This window comes from Drosophila subpulchrella, chromosome 3R, assembly GCF_014743375.2.
Source record: "Drosophila subpulchrella strain 33 F10 #4 breed RU33 chromosome 3R, RU_Dsub_v1.1 Primary Assembly, whole genome shotgun sequence".
Classification (NCBI taxonomy): domain Eukaryota; kingdom Metazoa; phylum Arthropoda; class Insecta; order Diptera; family Drosophilidae; genus Drosophila; species Drosophila subpulchrella.
Window position 1 is genome coordinate 19354464 of NC_050609.1, and position 18552 is coordinate 19373015.

Consider the following 18552-nt stretch of genomic DNA (forward strand, 5'->3'; position numbering starts at 1 on the left):
GGTTAATTACCTCCAAGCGGACTTTACAAGCCATAAAGCACACACGACATCTCGACATCTCGTAATGTATACATTTTAATCGTGAACGCATTAATTAAACCACATGTAAAACCACCTTCGGAGGTGTAAATAAAAAACAGCTAAGCCGATAATGAAATAAACAAGTTTTGAGAGTTATTCCAAATGCGTTTTAATAACCCAGAGTCAGAGTGTGTTCTTGTCAGGTTCGATTCCCGACTTTAACCAACCCACGCCCGATTTCCCAGCAAGTAATTAGCATAAAGCACGTGCGCCTGCCTCATTGGCATGCCAACGGGCTCACCTGGAGGTGGATACTCGTGGCTACCTGTTGGTGGCTGCTGCCTGGTGGCAAATGGCCATGCCCACCTCCCTCGAATCGCAGGTGCGTACACGACACGCCCCCTCAGGGCCCGCTCTTTAAGCTGGACATGGCCCAGAGCGTCTGGCTAGCCGGCTAAGCCCAGCTCAGCTTGGCAGACATTTGCACAATCCATTTCATTCCGTTCTGCTGCATTTCATCCGGACTTCTCCGACGCTTGATTTATGCCCAGCGGCCCGGGCACATGAATCACAGCCAAAAAGAAAACTGAAATTCGGTGGATAGCCGCGGCTTATATCCTCTACAAGAGGTGCGAACAGCCAGATATATATTTTATATAAAAAAACTAAATGAAATGATGTACAACATATACATTATTATTATGAAACATATACATTATTTGATTTGGGGGTAATACCAAACCAAGGTGTTATATAATTTAATCTTGGTGATCAAATATAATGCGATCTTTTGATACATTATCGTGTTGAAAACGATCTGTGGTTTCTCTTCACCATCCAAAAACCACCACTTGTATTGCATGGTTGCTCTACATATCCAGATTAATCATCTCCCAACCCAATTATGTACAGGGTATGAATGCCGTGCCATGCTGACATTTCTAGTGCAAAAATCTCGACACAAATGCAGTCAGCTGAAGGAGGGATATTACGGGGTATTATGGGTGTTACGGGATCGCGGGCGGCGGCAGAGATCATTGCATTTATTGTCTACCTGCAGATTTATGATCATGCAACCAGCGTGCCGCTTCCACGGCACCTACATACTCCCAAACCATTGTGGCGGGGCTGGTTTCTTTCCTCAGGTTCCCCAGTTTCGGCTATTGTTGCCACAGATACACAGCTCTTTTTGCGGTCTGAGTCTGTCCATTTCACGCTTTGCCAAATTGCCAACTTGACCGGCTCGAGATGAAAAACAGATAAAGTAATGAAAATGCGGGCAGGCGTTTGCCGTCCAGCAGTATCGCAGTATCTCGGCCAGTGCGCGAACATAAAATGTTATTTAAAGCGAATTTCGGGCACAATTTGTTGTTAATGAATGCACCACTACTGCCGGCTCGGCTCGCTTGCCACGGATTGTTTTTGTATTTTTTTCTTCAGATTTACAGATTTTCCAAGCAAATTGCGCCCACAAATGAGGTCAGGCAGCCGCACAATGTGCGCCCGTTAGCTGCAGCCGTGCTCACGTGCTGACTTGTGAAAGTAAGTGCCCCAACTGGATCGGATCTCTATAGCTTCGGCCGTACATATAGGTGGCGAACACCTCCCATTCAGTGGGGCAACCTGCATCGTGTGAGCCCGCAACTAACCTTCACATAAATTATTCCCATCAACAGCTGCAGATACGAAAAGTCGGCTGCGGCGGAGGTGGATTCAAGTCGGGCATCCAGGCGGCAGTTTAATGTTTAAGACATCGTGATAAGCTGCAGATATTTATCTGGCCAGCAAATTACATGAGGCAACGCCTCGGAAAACAGGGAAGAGCATGCAACATGTGGCTGAGGCTGTGCTGCAGTGAAATGAGGTGTCGAAACGGTTGTTAGCCGGTGCTCATACGCCTCGTGGTACGTGAGAAATGGCAGAATTAGATCTGACCTTGGGTGCCAGAATGGGCTTTCTCCAGGGCTCGTGAGTATCACATCCATCAGTCGTGATTGATTTAATTGAATCATTAGTGATTGTAGAAAGGTTCACCACGGCTGTGCCTCATAAAATTTTAAAGTATAAAATCCTGAAGAATTCGCTTTTACGTGTTGGTAAAAGATACATTGTTAAATTTCAATATTTTATACATTAAAGTCAGCGGTCACAATATTTACTTCTGACTTCTATCATTGATGAATGGCACTTGGAAATACTTTTAATGAGGCCCTCAAAATCTACTCTTTAATTGGCTGCCAAGAAATCCATTTCCATGTACACAAATATTTGCGTATTTATTGTTGGCAATCCATAGGACAAGCGAAGCCAAGCCCATATTTTCGTCCATAGGCCGTCTGTGTCTACGTGTACTGGCAATCATTTCGATAACACTTGAATACAAAATGAGGGTCATTAATTTTATAACAAACTATGTTGGCCTGCCGTGGCAGCCGGGGCACACTTGAAAATCCCCATTTCCAGATGGGGATTGCGGCTTATCCGCCTGCCAATGTCGCCTGTCCGACAGTCAGTCAATCATAACCCGTTTCGGCTGCCTTGGCGAACAAATCAAAACTTGTTATCGTTCCGAAAAGATCTCTAGGACCAATAAAATATATATGCGGCCAGTCCACCTCTGCCTTCTCGGGCTGTTTGCCCGTTTGGCTGTTTGGCTGTGGGGCTGCCTGGCATTCTGCCATTCAGTCCATGGAGTTCGAATTGTCAGGCCTTACGTGTTCGCCCATCAAAATGCTGCACGCCTCATCAGGCGAACAAAAAGAGCCGAGAAATCGGTGACACTGTCCGCTGGCTGGCGGCAGTTTAATTGCAGCCACTGTAGTGTCATTTCCATTTGAACTTGGAGTCGTGGAGCAGCTACGTCCAGCTTTTTTGGGTCATGTCAGGCTAATCAAAGACTAGCTGGGTCACGCCCACGGCCATTTATCAGCATCAGGCTTAGGAGTAGTAGTCGCAGGCTCAGTAGGAGTCATCGGTGTCTTAGGCTCAGATGTTGCCTTTATTAAAAGTTACTTTTCTTCTGCACAGAGGAAAATCAGGGAAAAGTATGGATCGTTGAAGAGAGTACGTTGCATTCTATACAAATACTAAGCTTTGCATCAAAAAAAATGTAGAGTAGAACTTAATCACATTTTATGTTAGTTTTCTTATTAAAATTTGGGTGCTTACTTGAATTTTACAGTATTTAGAAAATATTGCCATAGCAATTCAAGACTAATTATTCTTGAATTGAGAACCATTTACTCTTACTTGAATTTTAGAATATTTAGAAAATATTTCCACAGAAATTCAAGACTAATAATGCTTGAATTGAGAACCATTCATTCTTGATTAATTTTGATCATCGTTATATTTGGTATCACAACCTAGCAGATTTGTATCTTCAGTGTACCTATACACATTTTCGTATTTCGCTGCGGCCGTGGCAAACGTGAGCTTATGGTTTATGGCGACTTAATAAGGCTGTGACCGGCTATCAGCCTGTTGCCCCGACTAACCACGATTGCAGCCCTGTCGGCATCTCCGGCTAATGGTTAATGGTCGGATTGGCGGATGAGGGGGTGAGGCGGAGGGGATGCCGGGCACATTAGGCACAGCGGCCTGGAAAAATCTGGGGAAGCTATAGAGTGGAAGCTGCAGTGGAAGCTAGAGAAGCTCAGGGATGCCGCATGATGATAAACAACCGAAGCGTTTTAAACGGCTTCATTAATCTTATTCAGCTCTGCGCTGCGCTTGTCTATTAAAGCCTTGTAATGCCCGCAAGAACCCAACATCCAACTTCCAGCATCCAACTCCCGAGTTCCAAGCTCCCAGTTCCAACTGATGATGAGCAGCTGTGGCAACCGCAATCAGCGGGCTGAGGCTGAAAATCTACTACCTGTCAGCTTCATGTCATTCCGGCATTTTATGAGCTGTTGCTGGAGATGAGGCTGGAGTTAGGAGTTTGGAGTTGGATCTTCTGCAGGAGCAGGGGGCCCGCTTCGAATAGAAATGGCATTGACATTGTGGAGCTGTGGTGTAACTGTTTACCAGTTACTGTCACCGCCAGCAGTTTCAGCTGGATTCCAACTGACTGGGCATCTTGGAGATGTGCAGCATGATGTGTTGGGTAATAACTCGCCTTTCTAACAGAAGCCGCAAATTAGCATTTAGCCAGGGTTCTCTTGCAGCCTGGGGCCTACCCTAAATTAGTTTATAAATATATTAGCCATAAATCGTATTAACAGTCCATAAATCATATCGTATTTATTAGCCATATATTTTTTTAAAACTTTACTACTACTTTTCAATTTAATTTGGAGAATTCACATGATAAAAGATCATGTTTTCTGATTTTCAACAACTCTTTGCAGATATTCTTTATGTAATATGATATATGTAAACTATACCTATCACGAATTCAAAATCGAACTGATCTATTTTTGCCATTTTTTCTATAATAATCAGCCACATTTTTTTTTCAAACTCCCTTTCCTTGTCCAACGTCTTGTCAAGTTGCAAGTGGCCAGTATTCTTCTTTGCCAAGCCGCCGCCTCATCATCATCATCACGATCATCGTCCTAAACATGACAATTTCCATGGGCTTATCATTTCATAATGAATTTGTTTTGTCAGCCAATAAATTATGGGCAACACGCCGTTGGTCTACCTACAAGATACAGGCCCTGGCCCTAGGAAAACCCTAGCAGCATCCGCAATAAGCCCAGGAAAAACTATGCTACATCATAATCATCTGAGCAACATCATTGGCAGCGGCATAAAAAAGGCGATGTCTCGGGCTTTATCGTGAGACCCGTTGATTTACTGGCCCGCAGTTTGTTTAGCTATTAGCTTTTGCCCTTTTTGGCCCAGAACAAATTGCATTTTGATTTATACGGCCGGAATGAGTTTATCTACACGCGACACAGCGAATCGGGCAGTTTAGGAATGGGCAGGAAACGAGTGTCAGGCGGTCGCCCACATCAAAAGGATGGAAAATCGAAGGGAAAACGCCAGTCACCGGAGAGCGTTTCCCGCCGAATCCACATCCCAAGCCACATCAAAGGGCATTAAAATTTCAAATAGGTAATTAAGTAAAACGCATAAACCGCACAACACGAAGCCAGACGATTATTTACACTCGGGAAGAAGCGTTTGGCATCGGTGTCGGTTGAAGTATTCAGTATTCAGCACTCAGTACTCAGATTTCCGATTTCAGTGTGTCAATCAATTTGCCTTCATCTGGCTTCACTTTGCGTTTTCGTATTTCCGTGTTCAAGTGCAGCACACGGCAAAGTGTATTAAATAAACCGCAAAACGAACGCTTAACTCAAACACATGGTGGGCAAAATACGGAAGGGCCAAACAACTTGAGTGCCGCAAACAACCGGCATGCAAATTGTAATTGAGTCGTTGCCGAGGGGGGTGAGTGGGGGGTTTTTGGATTTACGGGGTCTGGAAACCAGGAACCGAAATCCCCAAACCAATCCCCGGCTCATTATGGCTGTTGAACCTACGAAACCAGCGACCAGAAACCGAAATCCGTAACCAAAACGAAGCGAAACCCAGCCGTCTGTAAATATTTGGCCATCCTTCGGCACTTGCTCTACTTTTCCCATTTGCCGCAATTAAATACATTAACGAGGGACATTTTTCACTGGCCTGGCCTAAACTGAAAAGTCCGCTGACCCGTTTTCCCCAAAGGCATTTTCAACATTGCGTGGCGTTGACCACGTTTTCCAGCCGTTTTACCATTTTCCACCCACTGTGTTTGCCACTGTTTGCCATCGTTCAATTTGTTGATTAAGTTTATATCGCATAATGCCATAAAGGGATCTGTTTTTATGACGGCTTCACTCGGACTGTCTGCGGCTCTTATCGACTGTCATCAATCTGGATGGCCAACTGCACCCCTAACACCCTGCAAATGCTCCTCTCTTCCAGGCTTACTTATTTATGGTTTTGGACGGCTGACATGTGCCCAATTAAAAAGTAGACTGAGCCCATGGGTTTGATTATCACTTGGGTTCTGAGTGATTCACAAAGGGTATCGTCCTTGGGCAGCAACTAAAAAATGGGAAGCTGATAAAGTTTTAAATATTTTTTATACGGTACCATAGAGATATATAAATTATGTATTTATCTTATAGGTATTTATCAAGTTAAACAATCATGTTATACCTTTACAGAGAACTTGGAGTCTATTAATAAAAACCCCTGTCGAATTTCTCGGCAGAGTAACCTAATCGGATTGCCTAATTGCGGCGATTATGTGAATGAAAGTTAGCCAACTCGTTTTTCATTTTATAAATTATGCAAATTGATTCACCATTTCTGACCCGCATTTAAGTTTTGTGTGAGTGGTGGTTCAGTGAACCGGCCCCTTTCTCCGATTCTCTTTCTCTATTTGGCTGAGATTCTTCGGAGAACCCGAGAAATGGGTCATCGAATGAAACGAAACCTGTTGGGTTATCTATTATACGAGCCATATCGAACCGTTTTCAGCTGACGGAGAATTTAAATAAAATTCTTATTAATGTGCAAATGAGCTTTGCCATTTGACACTTTTGATTTGACCAAGAATGGAGTTTAAGGCAGGGCATAAATGTGTGCTAATGGCTGTGGGACCTGGGACCTTTGCCCCCGTCTTGGCATACATTTTACGACTCGAAGTGACCGCCTGAAAAGGCGCTGATAAGGCAGAAGGCCTATAAATGCAGGACAAATTCAATGCAAGATGAAGGGTCATAAAAACGAGACTTTGGGGAGTCTTCCGCGGTTAAACATCAATTAAAGCGCGCCGGCTAATTGGAGCCATTACTTATGTCCCATAGTTGGCAGATCGCGGGAATTTGAGTGGCGACAGGTAGCAGGTGGCGTCGTGAAGGAGGAACAGTCACTCAAATAAGTAAATTGGATTTACCCCGGCCACCAGGCAACTTTGCCTGATTGCCTTGTGGATTGGGGACTGGGAGATGGTAGATGGGAGCTGGGAACCCGCTCCTGGGCTCTGGGATCCATCTCCTCGAGCTGTTCTATTGCTGCTATTCCTGCTACTTTTACAGCTCAGCTGACAATGTTGCCAATGTTGTACGGTAATTTTACATAAAAGCACATAAAGTGCAATGTTTGATCGTAAAACTTTTTTACGACATTTTTCCTGTGCGCATATATAAAAACGCCTTTCAGCCAGCTGACTCCTCGGTGGGTATTTTCCTTTATCTGTTGTGGCGCTTATATTATATTCCCCCGCCCATTTCCGGCTCTTCGTTTTCCGTTTCCCCGGCTTTCCTTGGGCCCCCGAAAATTGTTTGCTCATATAAAATTTGTAACACGTGTGCCGGAAGGTGGCAGTATTCGTGGATATGGGAGGTAAAAGTAGGACCCATGGCCATCCCATACCCACTCCTTGCATTTCTATTTTGGTGCGTAGGAAAATTTATGTTGGCCTGGTTTATTGTTTGGCAGCAAGTGAAACACTCTGGAGAATTGCCGCCACCAGCGAATCGAAGGGTGGAGATGGTTCTTCAGCGCGGAATAATCTTGGTAATTTACCCAGGAGCTTGGCCTCATAACTGCAATTGCAGTTTCCGTTACCTTGAGCTGCAGTCGGCAGCATTTAAGCACTCATAAAGTTAATGACATGCAGGGAAAACCGCGCCGAGTGCAGAGCAGTCAGGGAAACTCCCCCAACTCGCCCACCTGAAATGCCTGGGATTCCATTGTATGGGATTCTGCAGGTATGCCCCGTATGCAAATGAAACTGTCCCATTTAGTTGCCCCTCTGGATTGGAGTCATTAAAAATAAAGCAATTTTCACGCATCTGCCAGACCGAACCGAATGGAAAATAAAATGCATTTTCCGCCACAAGACGAATGGGTTGATTCTATTCTACAGTTTCGCAGGCGGGCCATCCTTCATTAAAGAAAAAGAAAAGCTAGGAAAAAGTATTTTCTTCTTTATTTATAATATTTTTCTTCTACACAAAGGAAAATACACAAGTGGCGAGGGTATGGGGGATTTTGTTGCGAGAATGATGACGTTACCTTCGGCAACAACCGCACGAGAATACCCTTTAAACATAAGTACGAAGGGTATACCCACTGTTCGAAGCTAAACATTGGTCCGTGTAATGAAGTATTTACTTAACCACATACATCTTGAATGCAAACACTGCTGGGTATGCAGGAACATGCCTCAACTTTTGCTTGGGGCACGCCCCCTCACAGACAGCCAGTCAAGTTGTCCTACAGAACAGACGCGGATCTAGCTAAGGCAATAAAAGCACTGGGGAAATTTAGTAAATGTACTTTATAGCGTCATCTGCAAAAAGAATAGAACTTATCCCAACGACTTTTAACAACTTTAACTATGCAACAAGACAATTCAAAGCTGAAGATGATTTATTTTATAAAGAGGACAATCCTTAAGGAACAACGTTAAGTACCAAGTACTCATCTGATGAAATATAAAATTAAATAAGCTGATCTCTTAAAATTTATTATTATTTTTGCAAGTAAACTCTAGGTTAGGAATTTTTTTATTATCATTAATAAGGTAATATTTATTTTCAAACATATAAATATTTTTTTGAGTGTACTGCTTTGCCTCCTGAACCCAGCCGGCATATCCAAGTGCAACTGTGACTGCGACTGCGGTTGTGGCGCACTTTAAGCGAATTTCATTTGTCTGCAGCGTCAAGCACTTGACAATCACTCACGTAGCCGTGCAGCTTCCTGCCCTCTTCCAGCCCCCTTTGCCACCTTTTAGCCCTCCTCCTCTGAGCCCTTTTGGGTGCCACCCCCTGGAATCCCCTCGATAAGCCCGCTCCCCCGGCGTTCGTCTGGGCTTTGGCTTTGGCATCGTCTGGGCTCGGATTCTGTTGCCGGATTCTGGGTCTGGGTTGTTGGCTAGATGACGGGATGGCTGGATGGCTGGATGGCTGACTGCCTGGTGTTAACAAGTTCCCATGCAACCGCTTAAATATTAACGCACACACGGCGACACACGCTGATTCATTGGAGGCAGCTGTCGTTGTCGTTGTCGGCAACTGTAAATAAATACTCATGCAGCACGCGGTGCAAAAATCTTGTGTGTCATTGCACTCGACAGGCAGGACTCTGAAAAAAGTGCCAGGGATACGTGACTTTGGTGGGGCCAGGGAATCCAGCGAAATACTTGCCCGCGAACCGCTACAAATCATTAAAATCATCGAAATGCCAGCGAGGCATAATTAACTGCAACTCAATCAGTCCGAGGAGCGGAGTTTGGGGCATGCGACATGGGGCATGGTATGTCATTCCGGTCACAAGCGTCAATGCAATTAGGGCCTGTCTGGATGTCTTGGACAATCCCAATCCAATTGGTTGCTCCACAGGCTCATTACGTGCCAAATATAAGTGAGAAAGAAACTCGCAGGAGGCAGTGAATCCGGCTCTGATTGTGGCCCCCGTCGAAAGTGGGCGCCAAGACACGCCGTCGACCGTGTTAATTGCCGCAAATGCCTCAAGGTATTCCAGGGCCCACGCCCAGCTGCCCCTTATTCCCCACCCCTTGCCACCCCCTAACCACCACCCTTTGGACCATATGTTATGTGGCAATTGTGTGTGAGGTGGCTGTAAAATTTATGCCCGCCTGCGGATTGCCAACTTGCCTTGCCTTTGCTTTTGCCTGCTCTGTGGCCACGTCTGTAACTATGGCTAAGCATATGCACAAGGAAAAATTGCAATCTAAATTAATTCAATTAGGTATTCTATTCTTCTTAGCATATCTTATATGAGATAAGCATCCCCCATTTTGGAATGAAGTTTTTAAAATATTTTAAGCATATTAAAACTTAGGCAATTTGCCTTGACATACAAATCATCAATTTAAATTTACAGTACTTCGTAAGAGGCACGTATTGCCCCCTAATTTTCCCAGTGCATCTTTGGCCATGCATATTGCTGTGAAGAAATGAGCCGGGCTGGCAAATTCTTGGAAATTAGCGCCAGAGTCAGAGAACGAGACGGGACTAACTGAGACTAACTCGTGAACAAATATTAAGTAATTTTGCGCACGCATATCTCGAGAGGAGCATCGAGTGGTGCCCTCAAAAGCGGAATGTATTTTTCCAACTAATTCTGGACGGGGGATTATGTCATTCCAGGGGCCCTCGAGAAGTACGCATCTCCGAAGAACCCTTTCACATCTGTCGGTCTGGAATTTCCCCGAAGTCATCGCATGCCCACCTTCCATTAACTCACAGTCATTTGCAGTCTAGGAAAATAAATGCCTTTGCCCTTGGCTTCAATTTTCCAGCTCATTTGAGAGTTATTTACATCTCACTGCCCGACGCCCCCGAAACCAATAAGCTCCATTTCGTAGTCAAATCAGCCGACAAAAAAAGTGGGAAATCAGTGCCTGAGAGCAGGCCTCCGTACCTTTTACCCTCGCATATATCCCTCTAATGCCCGAAACCCGGCGCGCATTTAATCATCATTAAAGTCGGAGAGTCTGAAAGTCTGGCACTGGTTCAGGTTCATGTTCACGCTCCTGTCTGATGAGGTTGGGCAACGGCAATCCTTCCGAATCCGAATCCGCATCCCAGTCCTCATCCGCATCCGAATCCCTCCTGTTTCTCACCTTTTTGCCATTTGCACTCTTCGATGCTTTCACGTTTTTCATCATCATTACCAGCAGCTTCTACGCACACAGCACGGCAAGTAATAAATAATTTCGTTTAGCCGGAGAACCAGACCAGAATCAGACCAAAAAACCCCGCTTTTTCCCCCAACCAGACGGATGTGCTGAAAGTTTGTTTGCCTTTTGCCAAGGCTGGGTGTTACTTCCGCAAACATAAAATGGCAGAATTGCGGGGCGAAAATCGGGGGAAAATCGAGTAAAGAGGGATAGGACCCTCTGATCCATTGAAATATGACAAAATGCTGTTTGAGACATTTTCAGTTATTGATACGCCCGTCCGTCCATCAGGCAAAGAAAGCAGAAATGAATGCAACTAGGGAGCCGGGTTTATGATGATGTGGGGAGCAGAGTTTCGGGAAGGGGCACAAATATTATTAATATGCCAGCCAAAAAAGGCAGACGAAAAATAAAGAGCCAGCGATGGGAAAGAAAGTAGTAAAATCCCCCAGAAAATTGAAAGCAAAGTTTCGTCTGATAAATAGGAAAAAGGACGGGTGGTTTCTGCCAAATGCCACACGCACTTTATCACAAATCAAGCCAAGTTTTTTCCGGGAGTGGGGGCGTTGAAAGTGGGGGTTTTGGCCAAAAGTCACGCCCACCGCCCAACGCCCACCGCCCGCTGCTGCTGTGATAAATTTGATGGGAAAAGAAATTATGAGGGTGTCGCTGGCTCAAGAAACGATGCTGATGTTGATGATGTCCCGTAAACACAGGCTCGGGCATAAAGATATGACGCTATAAATATGCCGAGCGATAAATTTCCCCAGTGTCATGTGAAAAACTTTGTGTGGGAAGAGGATGGTGGGAGAGCCCTGCTCAAAAATCGATCAATGGCATATTTATCATACGTGTGGTGGCGGCTTTTTCGGGGACCCATTCGCACATGGCCTTGCGGTTAAGTTCGCCAAAGTTATGGCATTTGTTGAACATTTCCGATTTAACTTTTCAGCGATTTTGGAGTTTTGGGGGTGTAAAAGGTTGTTAGGGTTGGTCGGAAAAACATGTGGACACAGACCTGTCTTCCTTATAAATCACAATTTAATATAAAATACATTTTCATTGCATTAGATGAAATTTCTTGTGTTACCACCCCAACGCCAAAGAATCATTTATAGTTTCCAAAAATATAAGGTTCCCCTATAAACAAGTTAGAAATTCATAATTTATAGTACAACATAAAGCTTTTAGAGATGGTTTTTCCGAAAATTCCAAAGAGGTGTTCCCCCGGAACCAAACATGGCCATGAATCAGTTTATTGCCACGCAAATTGCTTTCCATTTAAATGTACATAATTTCTAGGCGGGAGCTTAACAAGATGAGCATTAAATTTAAGGAAAATGTGGAAAATGCCATCGTAAAAGTGCGGCACATAAATGTAAATTGTAATTTCCGCTGTGCGTTGAGGCGCCGCCACTTGTGGGTGGCTGCCAAGTTGAATGAACTTGTTGTTGCATGCGTTTGGCTGCAATTAAAATTACATGCAGTGCATTTTCCATTCTCCATTCTGCATTCTCCATTCATAGTGGCTGTCATTCAGAGGAGTATGCATTTTAATTGATGTTTCTGCTGAGGCTGGATGCTCACTCTGCTGCGTTGACAGAGTGACCAAGTTAAAGACAGATGTATGACAGATGTCAGTCAACTTGGCAGCCGACTTTCCATTAATTAGGCATAATATTTCATTAGTGTAATGAGCGCCAGGCAGTGGGAAATGTGCCAGCTACTAGCGTCTAATGAAAGCAGGGGCACAAAAAGCAGGCAGTCACTATCTACGCTCTGCTAACCTACACAGAAAAAAAGTGTGCCTTGATAAGGTGTTTATGTTATTAATGAATATACATATGTATCTTTAATAACAATCTATATATCTTTAAAATCAACCAGAACCTTAAAAGCTGATATATGAAGCAATACAATATATATAACATTGGTATACTGTGCGCTTATCGGCAGAGCTCCGGCAGACATGAGTATCACCACTTGTTACATCGCCTAGGGTTTTCAGAAAAACGAATATCCACCTGCTTTTCTATCCGTGTATGCAAAACAACAGTCTTGAGGTCTGGCCATGTGAAATGTGTGAAAAGTTGGCATGTTTTCAGCTGCTCCTTTGCCTTTGCCGACTCGGCTGCCTTTCATTATGCGAGTGCACATTAATTATTTTGTAGTTGCAGCCGCTACAAAAGGCGAACCGTACTCTTTTTCTTTCTCCAATCCAACTGCGAATGTCGGCGAATGTTGTGTGAAGTTGCCGAGAGATATCAGCGCGTGGAATATGGCAGCAGACCTGCCGTGGCTTAATTTGTTTGGGGCTCAAACTAATTTGATGGGCTCAACGATTGAAATGTTGGTCTTTGGGACTGGTCTTTTTTACGAATTCGATTTTGAGCAGGAACACAATCTTAACGTGTTAGTCATTGCTTTACGGGGGCGTCACATGCAGTTGTCCATCATACTTAAGTGGGCTTAGAACGCGGGCTTTATCAGCCGCATTTCCTCTTGTGGGGGCTTCTCCGCTGAATCAGTTCCCCTGAAGCGCGTTTTTCGTCATGATGGCCCTAAACCGATATGATGGCAACCGAAAGCCCGGCGCTTCCTCCTATTTTCCCACCTATCTTTTCCCGGGGGCCCCGTACTCTATGTACTATGGCTCTAATGACATAATCTGCTTTTGGCCAACACACACACACTACAGAGACACTGAGAGCCCTTTAACTAATCCGCTTAAGTGACTTTGTTGGTGCTGTGTGTGTCGTATGCCGTAGGTGATTCTTCTCTTCCACTTCATGCATATTAAACTTATCGCTGGCAAACAACCGCAATTATAAAATTATAATGGTAATGCCCGACTGGGGAGCGGCAACCGCTGACAGTTGGACTGTCATTGCCGGTGATGATGATGTTGATGTTGCTCTTGCCGCTGATCTGTCGGCCAGATAAACGCCAAAGCCAAAAGAGTTATTAAAACAAGGCCTAGTGGCTTTAACTACGCGCAAATGCCAGACATTTTTACTACTTACTGCAAACCAGTTTAACCCGTTGCAGTTGCATTCCCACTAATTGCTGGCTAATTAGCTGCACGATATTAATTGCCACTTTCTATCTTTTCCATTCGTTGCAGAAAATGCCAGGAGACACCGCGGCGTATACTTAATCTTGTCAACGGGCCCGAAGCAAGGCTAAAACAAACATGAACTGCCTTTGTCGCCCATCACGGATTATGTCCGTGCGCATTAATTTGCTGGATGAAACCGAGTTTATACACGAGATCAAGGTAAGTCGGCCCCACAGCTCCCATTTCTCCCCCTTTCCCCCTGGATAAACACGGCCAACTCTTTCGCTTTCACCCCTATGTCATCATGATGATGATGAAGAGCGTTTTGTGGCCACAAAAAGTGTTGCATACTTTGCACGTGCCTCGGATTTTTAGGGGTGCCAGCCATCCTACACCATCCTCATCAATATTTAGTGCGGGGCCTTGTGACTTGGCAAACATGCAAAGTGTCATCATTCACACGTCCATCGCCGCAGATGTCTGCTGTTCCATCGCTCTTGGCTTAAAACTGCTCACGTTTGCCAAATTAAATGGGTCGCCAGGCGGCGTATCCCTTTGTCTCCATTTCCCCACCCCATTCAGCTGTGCTGGGAAAAATTGTGCTGATTTTGCACGCCATCTCGTAGTTGGCATCATGGTGCGGGCGAATCAAATAAATTGTTGTGATTCCTCTGGCTGGCCTGGTATTCGGCTCTTTGATTTCAGCAGACCTTTGCAAAATCTTGTCCCAATAAAATCCGAATGAAAAAGGAAACTCCCCGGCCAGCATATTTGTATTTGTCTCTCTCGGTCTTTTAATTGAAAAATATTCCGATTCCTGGAATTAAGTCGAGGGCATAAATCAGTTATGAATGTTTTGAGGAAATTTCATTAAAATGCTATAAAATAGCTCGATGACATCAAGTCCATATCGATTGGGGATAAATCACAAGCATAAAATGGCCAAGAAAACTATTTACTTGCTGAAATCAAAAAAATAATTGAATGGAAAGTTAGAATATGTGTATGTTTCAGAATAATCTGGAATTAGTTGAAATACAACTAAGAGCCCATAAAAATATAAGTAGAAATATTTTTGAGTGCAACCTTGATTTAATTAAATCCCTTAAAAATATATAAAAATATCCTCGTTGAAGGTTATGCCTATATAAATAGTTCAGGGTAATCGGCTGATGTTCAACTGATGTCCGAGATAAGGTTCAACTACAACATGAGGCCCGATCATATTCAATGCAAATTCTTGTCATATCCGATGCGAAGTGCCTGTGAGGTCTGCGACATAATTAGCAGTGACTTAAAGGGCCGCCAGTTAATTATTCAGATGCCGTAAAGTCGGGCCATATATGCACCACATATACTGCACCACATAAGTTGGCAGTGCAGTGTGTGCAGGGTAATTGGACCAGTTGAGCGTGAATGGCCACGGGCGATTCGTGGAGTTGTTGCAGCCTGCTGCCTGATTGATCGACTGGTGGGATGGAATCCAGAGTCGGGAATCCGGGGAATCGGGAACTCAACCGCGAGGACAGACTAGTTCAGCCATTCCGGGAACTGACTAATGACACTGGAAACTGGTGGCGTGTGTTGCATGGCATGTGCAAAAATTGGAGCACGTAAAACGCTAATAATCACAGCTCATCGGGGGAGATTTATAATAATTTTACAAGATCCCAGCCAAAAGCCGGGGGCCTTGGCATTAGGGGGCGTGGCCACCATTTGACATCGGCCAAGTGGCCAAGTGGCTGTTTTTTCGCCCCCCGGGGGTGACCATTAATGAGTTTGAAAAACCGGACAGGGAGCAAGTACTTATAATAGCTGGCACAACTTATCGCTTGTCATTATTGGCGGGTCGGGGCGACTCACCGCGAGTCACCACATGATTGATAAAAGACTCGCCGCCGCCGACAAATTCCGAAAACCCAGAAAAAGCCACGACAAACAACGTCGAAAGCCCAGCCATGAATGAAAACTCAAAGAGCCGCGCAGCGTCGATTCGATGACGATGGCCTGATATGCAAAAAAGGCAGCGGAAAAATGCGTGTGGCCGCCAGCCTCAAAACGTAATTTTATTTACACGACCCAAAGACCAAAGAGCCAAGGAGTGAGGGCCAAAGCAACCTGGGAAGCGGCGCAGGCAGACTGTCTGTCAATTTGCCACGGCGACGTTGTCGTTTTGGCCGTGTTGATTTTGACGGCTGCCGATGGCACTAAACGCACGCACTTAAAGCCCCCAAACGGCTGCAGTCTGCCATTAAAGACAAGTCAGGGGAGGGGGATAAAGATGTACACAGAAAGAAAACAAGGACTTAATATGATGATCTGATTTTCATTTGAAGCAGATGGGCTCATATGACTGATATTACAAATAATGTTAAATTAATCTGAATTATTAGTATAACAATTTAAAAATCCTTTCAGGGATCTTAAATAGCCCATCTAAGCCATTATCCACTTTAGACTCTGCCAGTGCTCTGCTGACACACGCACAGTATTAGACGAATTTGTATATCTGTCTCACATTATTCAGCTACTTTCTCGCTCTGTAGATATTGAGATATACCTATATAGAGAAAAAAGGGAGATGCAGACCGCATGTTGACTCGTTTTGCATTTCATTTGGCGCCCAGTCAGTCAAAGCTGCATCAACACACACTCTAGTACACATCTCCCCTGCAGTTGCGTAATCGATATTTCATGGCCACGACAAGAGCTGCGCCAAACGTTGCGTATGAGTGATTATTCGGAATGCGTTATCTTGCGGATTAAATTTAAGTCGACAAGCGGCAAACAAACAAATTCATGCAGATACTCACACACCCGCAAATAAAAAGCCACAATGTTATGAATGAAATTCGCTCGAAATTAATTTAGCTGAATCATAGTGGGATTTATTAATTGCCAACCTTTTTTGCGGTCATTTAAAATGTGGTTATGGAATCATTTTTAAGCTTGGGTACATATGTACTACATGGTAATTTGATTTACAAAAAACTTCATAAGCAGCTTTAAAACAAAAGCCACAAAAATGCCAGTAAACCCCTTTGTAATTAATTTAATCAGCCTAAAAAAAATGCCAAAAGCTAAATGTCAAAATATTACAATTTCAAATAAAAAAGGAAACTTACATTAAGCAACAAGTAAACTTTTTCGTGCAAAAACTGATTATTTTTTATAAGAGTATATAAATGGAAATTCCTACAAAGCTCATAGGTATTATAATTGAGTAAAGCACTTGCAGGATTACCATTAACTGATGAAATATTTACCAATAAAGATAAATTTTTTTAACAGTTTAAGGAATCTAAGGCCAAAGTAACAAATGCGAAAGCATAATTTAATAGTTGAATACATGTTGGTCAAGCTCAGAATCCCAGAGACCCCAAGTATTTGGTTCCTTAAGCATTCCCACAAAATCGCCCACTAAAGTCTGACACAAATTCCAAGAGATCTTTAAGTTCCCGAAACAAAAGCCTGAAAAATGGAGTTGAACCCGCCGAAATCGAGACCCTGGAGACCAGTCACTTAAAGGCTGGCAAAACTGTGACAAATGATTTTGACGACTTCATGCCCCGACTGGAACTTGGAACTGTACGTGAGCATATAGACCAGAAATCTGTGAGTCTGCGGGCCATTTATCACGCTTACCATGCTAATGACATTTTGGCCAAGTCGGGGCGCAGACTTGGCCACTTTTCAAGTGCTCGGGCTGCGAAGCAGATCGGCTTGGCACTTCTTGCCACTTGAGGCGGCCAGAATGGCATAAGCTTGTTATTGCTGGATAAGGTTATATAATTATTTCTTAACGGTTAAAGCCGTTCCGAGCCGGAGTGTGTGGGCATTGTTTGTCCAGCGCTTGATTCTGTCAATACAGGGTGCCATTGGAGAATTTATGTAAATCATTCCACGGCACACACTTCAGTTCAGCTCAGTTCGGTTCACTTCACACCGGCCACAATGACAGGCCGGAATGGAAAATGGTTAGTTCGAGTGCTTCACGAGCAAACACTTCGTGGCAGCAATTCGAAATTGCCATATAGCTATCTGGGGTCTAGAGCTAGAGTTTGGGGCCAGAAGTTGGCCGGGCCCCCGAGCGACATTTAATTAGAGTCCGCCACTCGCAGCTCGCGTCATTGCTGGCCGAAATAAACCTGCAGTTTATGGCCAACATAATTAAGTTAAAAGCTTTTTTACAGTCCCCGCTATTTCCAGTACCAGAGAACCGGACAGAGCTCGCTCAAATTGATAATGAAAATGAAAATAAGCAAAGCCCATGAAGCGTGTTTAATGGCTAAATAAATGCCGGCGTCTAGATTTCAGCACCCACACCTGTATCCGTGTATCTGGCTATACAGCTATCCCAGTATCTGTGTGCTCAAATTCAACGTTGGCCAGGTTAGCAGTTATAGACGGTAATTTGGGCCATTTGCCAAGGCCAGGCCATTGATTTGACCCATGAAGTCGGAATGAAAATGGCTGCATTTCCAAGGCAAATGTTTATTAACGTTAAAGATACACCGAGGTAATGGATTATGTTTTGGAATTTTGGGGCACAGAAAAAATAATTACATTGAAATGCTTTCATTTAATATATTATATATTTTCAAACATCTCACAATTATTTAAAGATAATTAATATTGCCAAAAACCTTAGTTTCATAACGACCTGCTATTTTTCTCTGTGGAGAAAGCATAAGCGAAATTCAAAATTCGCAATACCCCCGCTTTCGACCGTATTAAATGACGTAATTAATAGGAGGCAAAAGGTTAGACCCAAAAGCCCCGAATGTTTTACCTTTTCGCCCAACTCAGCGAA

General features: G+C 44.0%; 1 protein-coding gene across 7 annotated transcripts in view; it reads left to right on the forward strand.

Moving 5' to 3' along the window:
• The window catches only part of LOC119546368 (band 4.1-like protein 4), a 58670-nt gene that overhangs the window by 11621 nt on the left and 28497 nt on the right, over positions 1 to 18552 (forward strand). For all 7 annotated transcript variants that reach the window (XM_037852617.1, XM_037852626.1, XM_037852635.1 and 4 more), the window contains exon 2: positions 13806 to 13958. In XM_037852617.1, the coding sequence (XP_037708545.1) occupies positions 13875 to 13958 (84 nt within the window). In that variant the 5' untranslated portion in view covers positions 13806 to 13874. The remainder of the gene's footprint in view (positions 1 to 13805; positions 13959 to 18552) is intronic.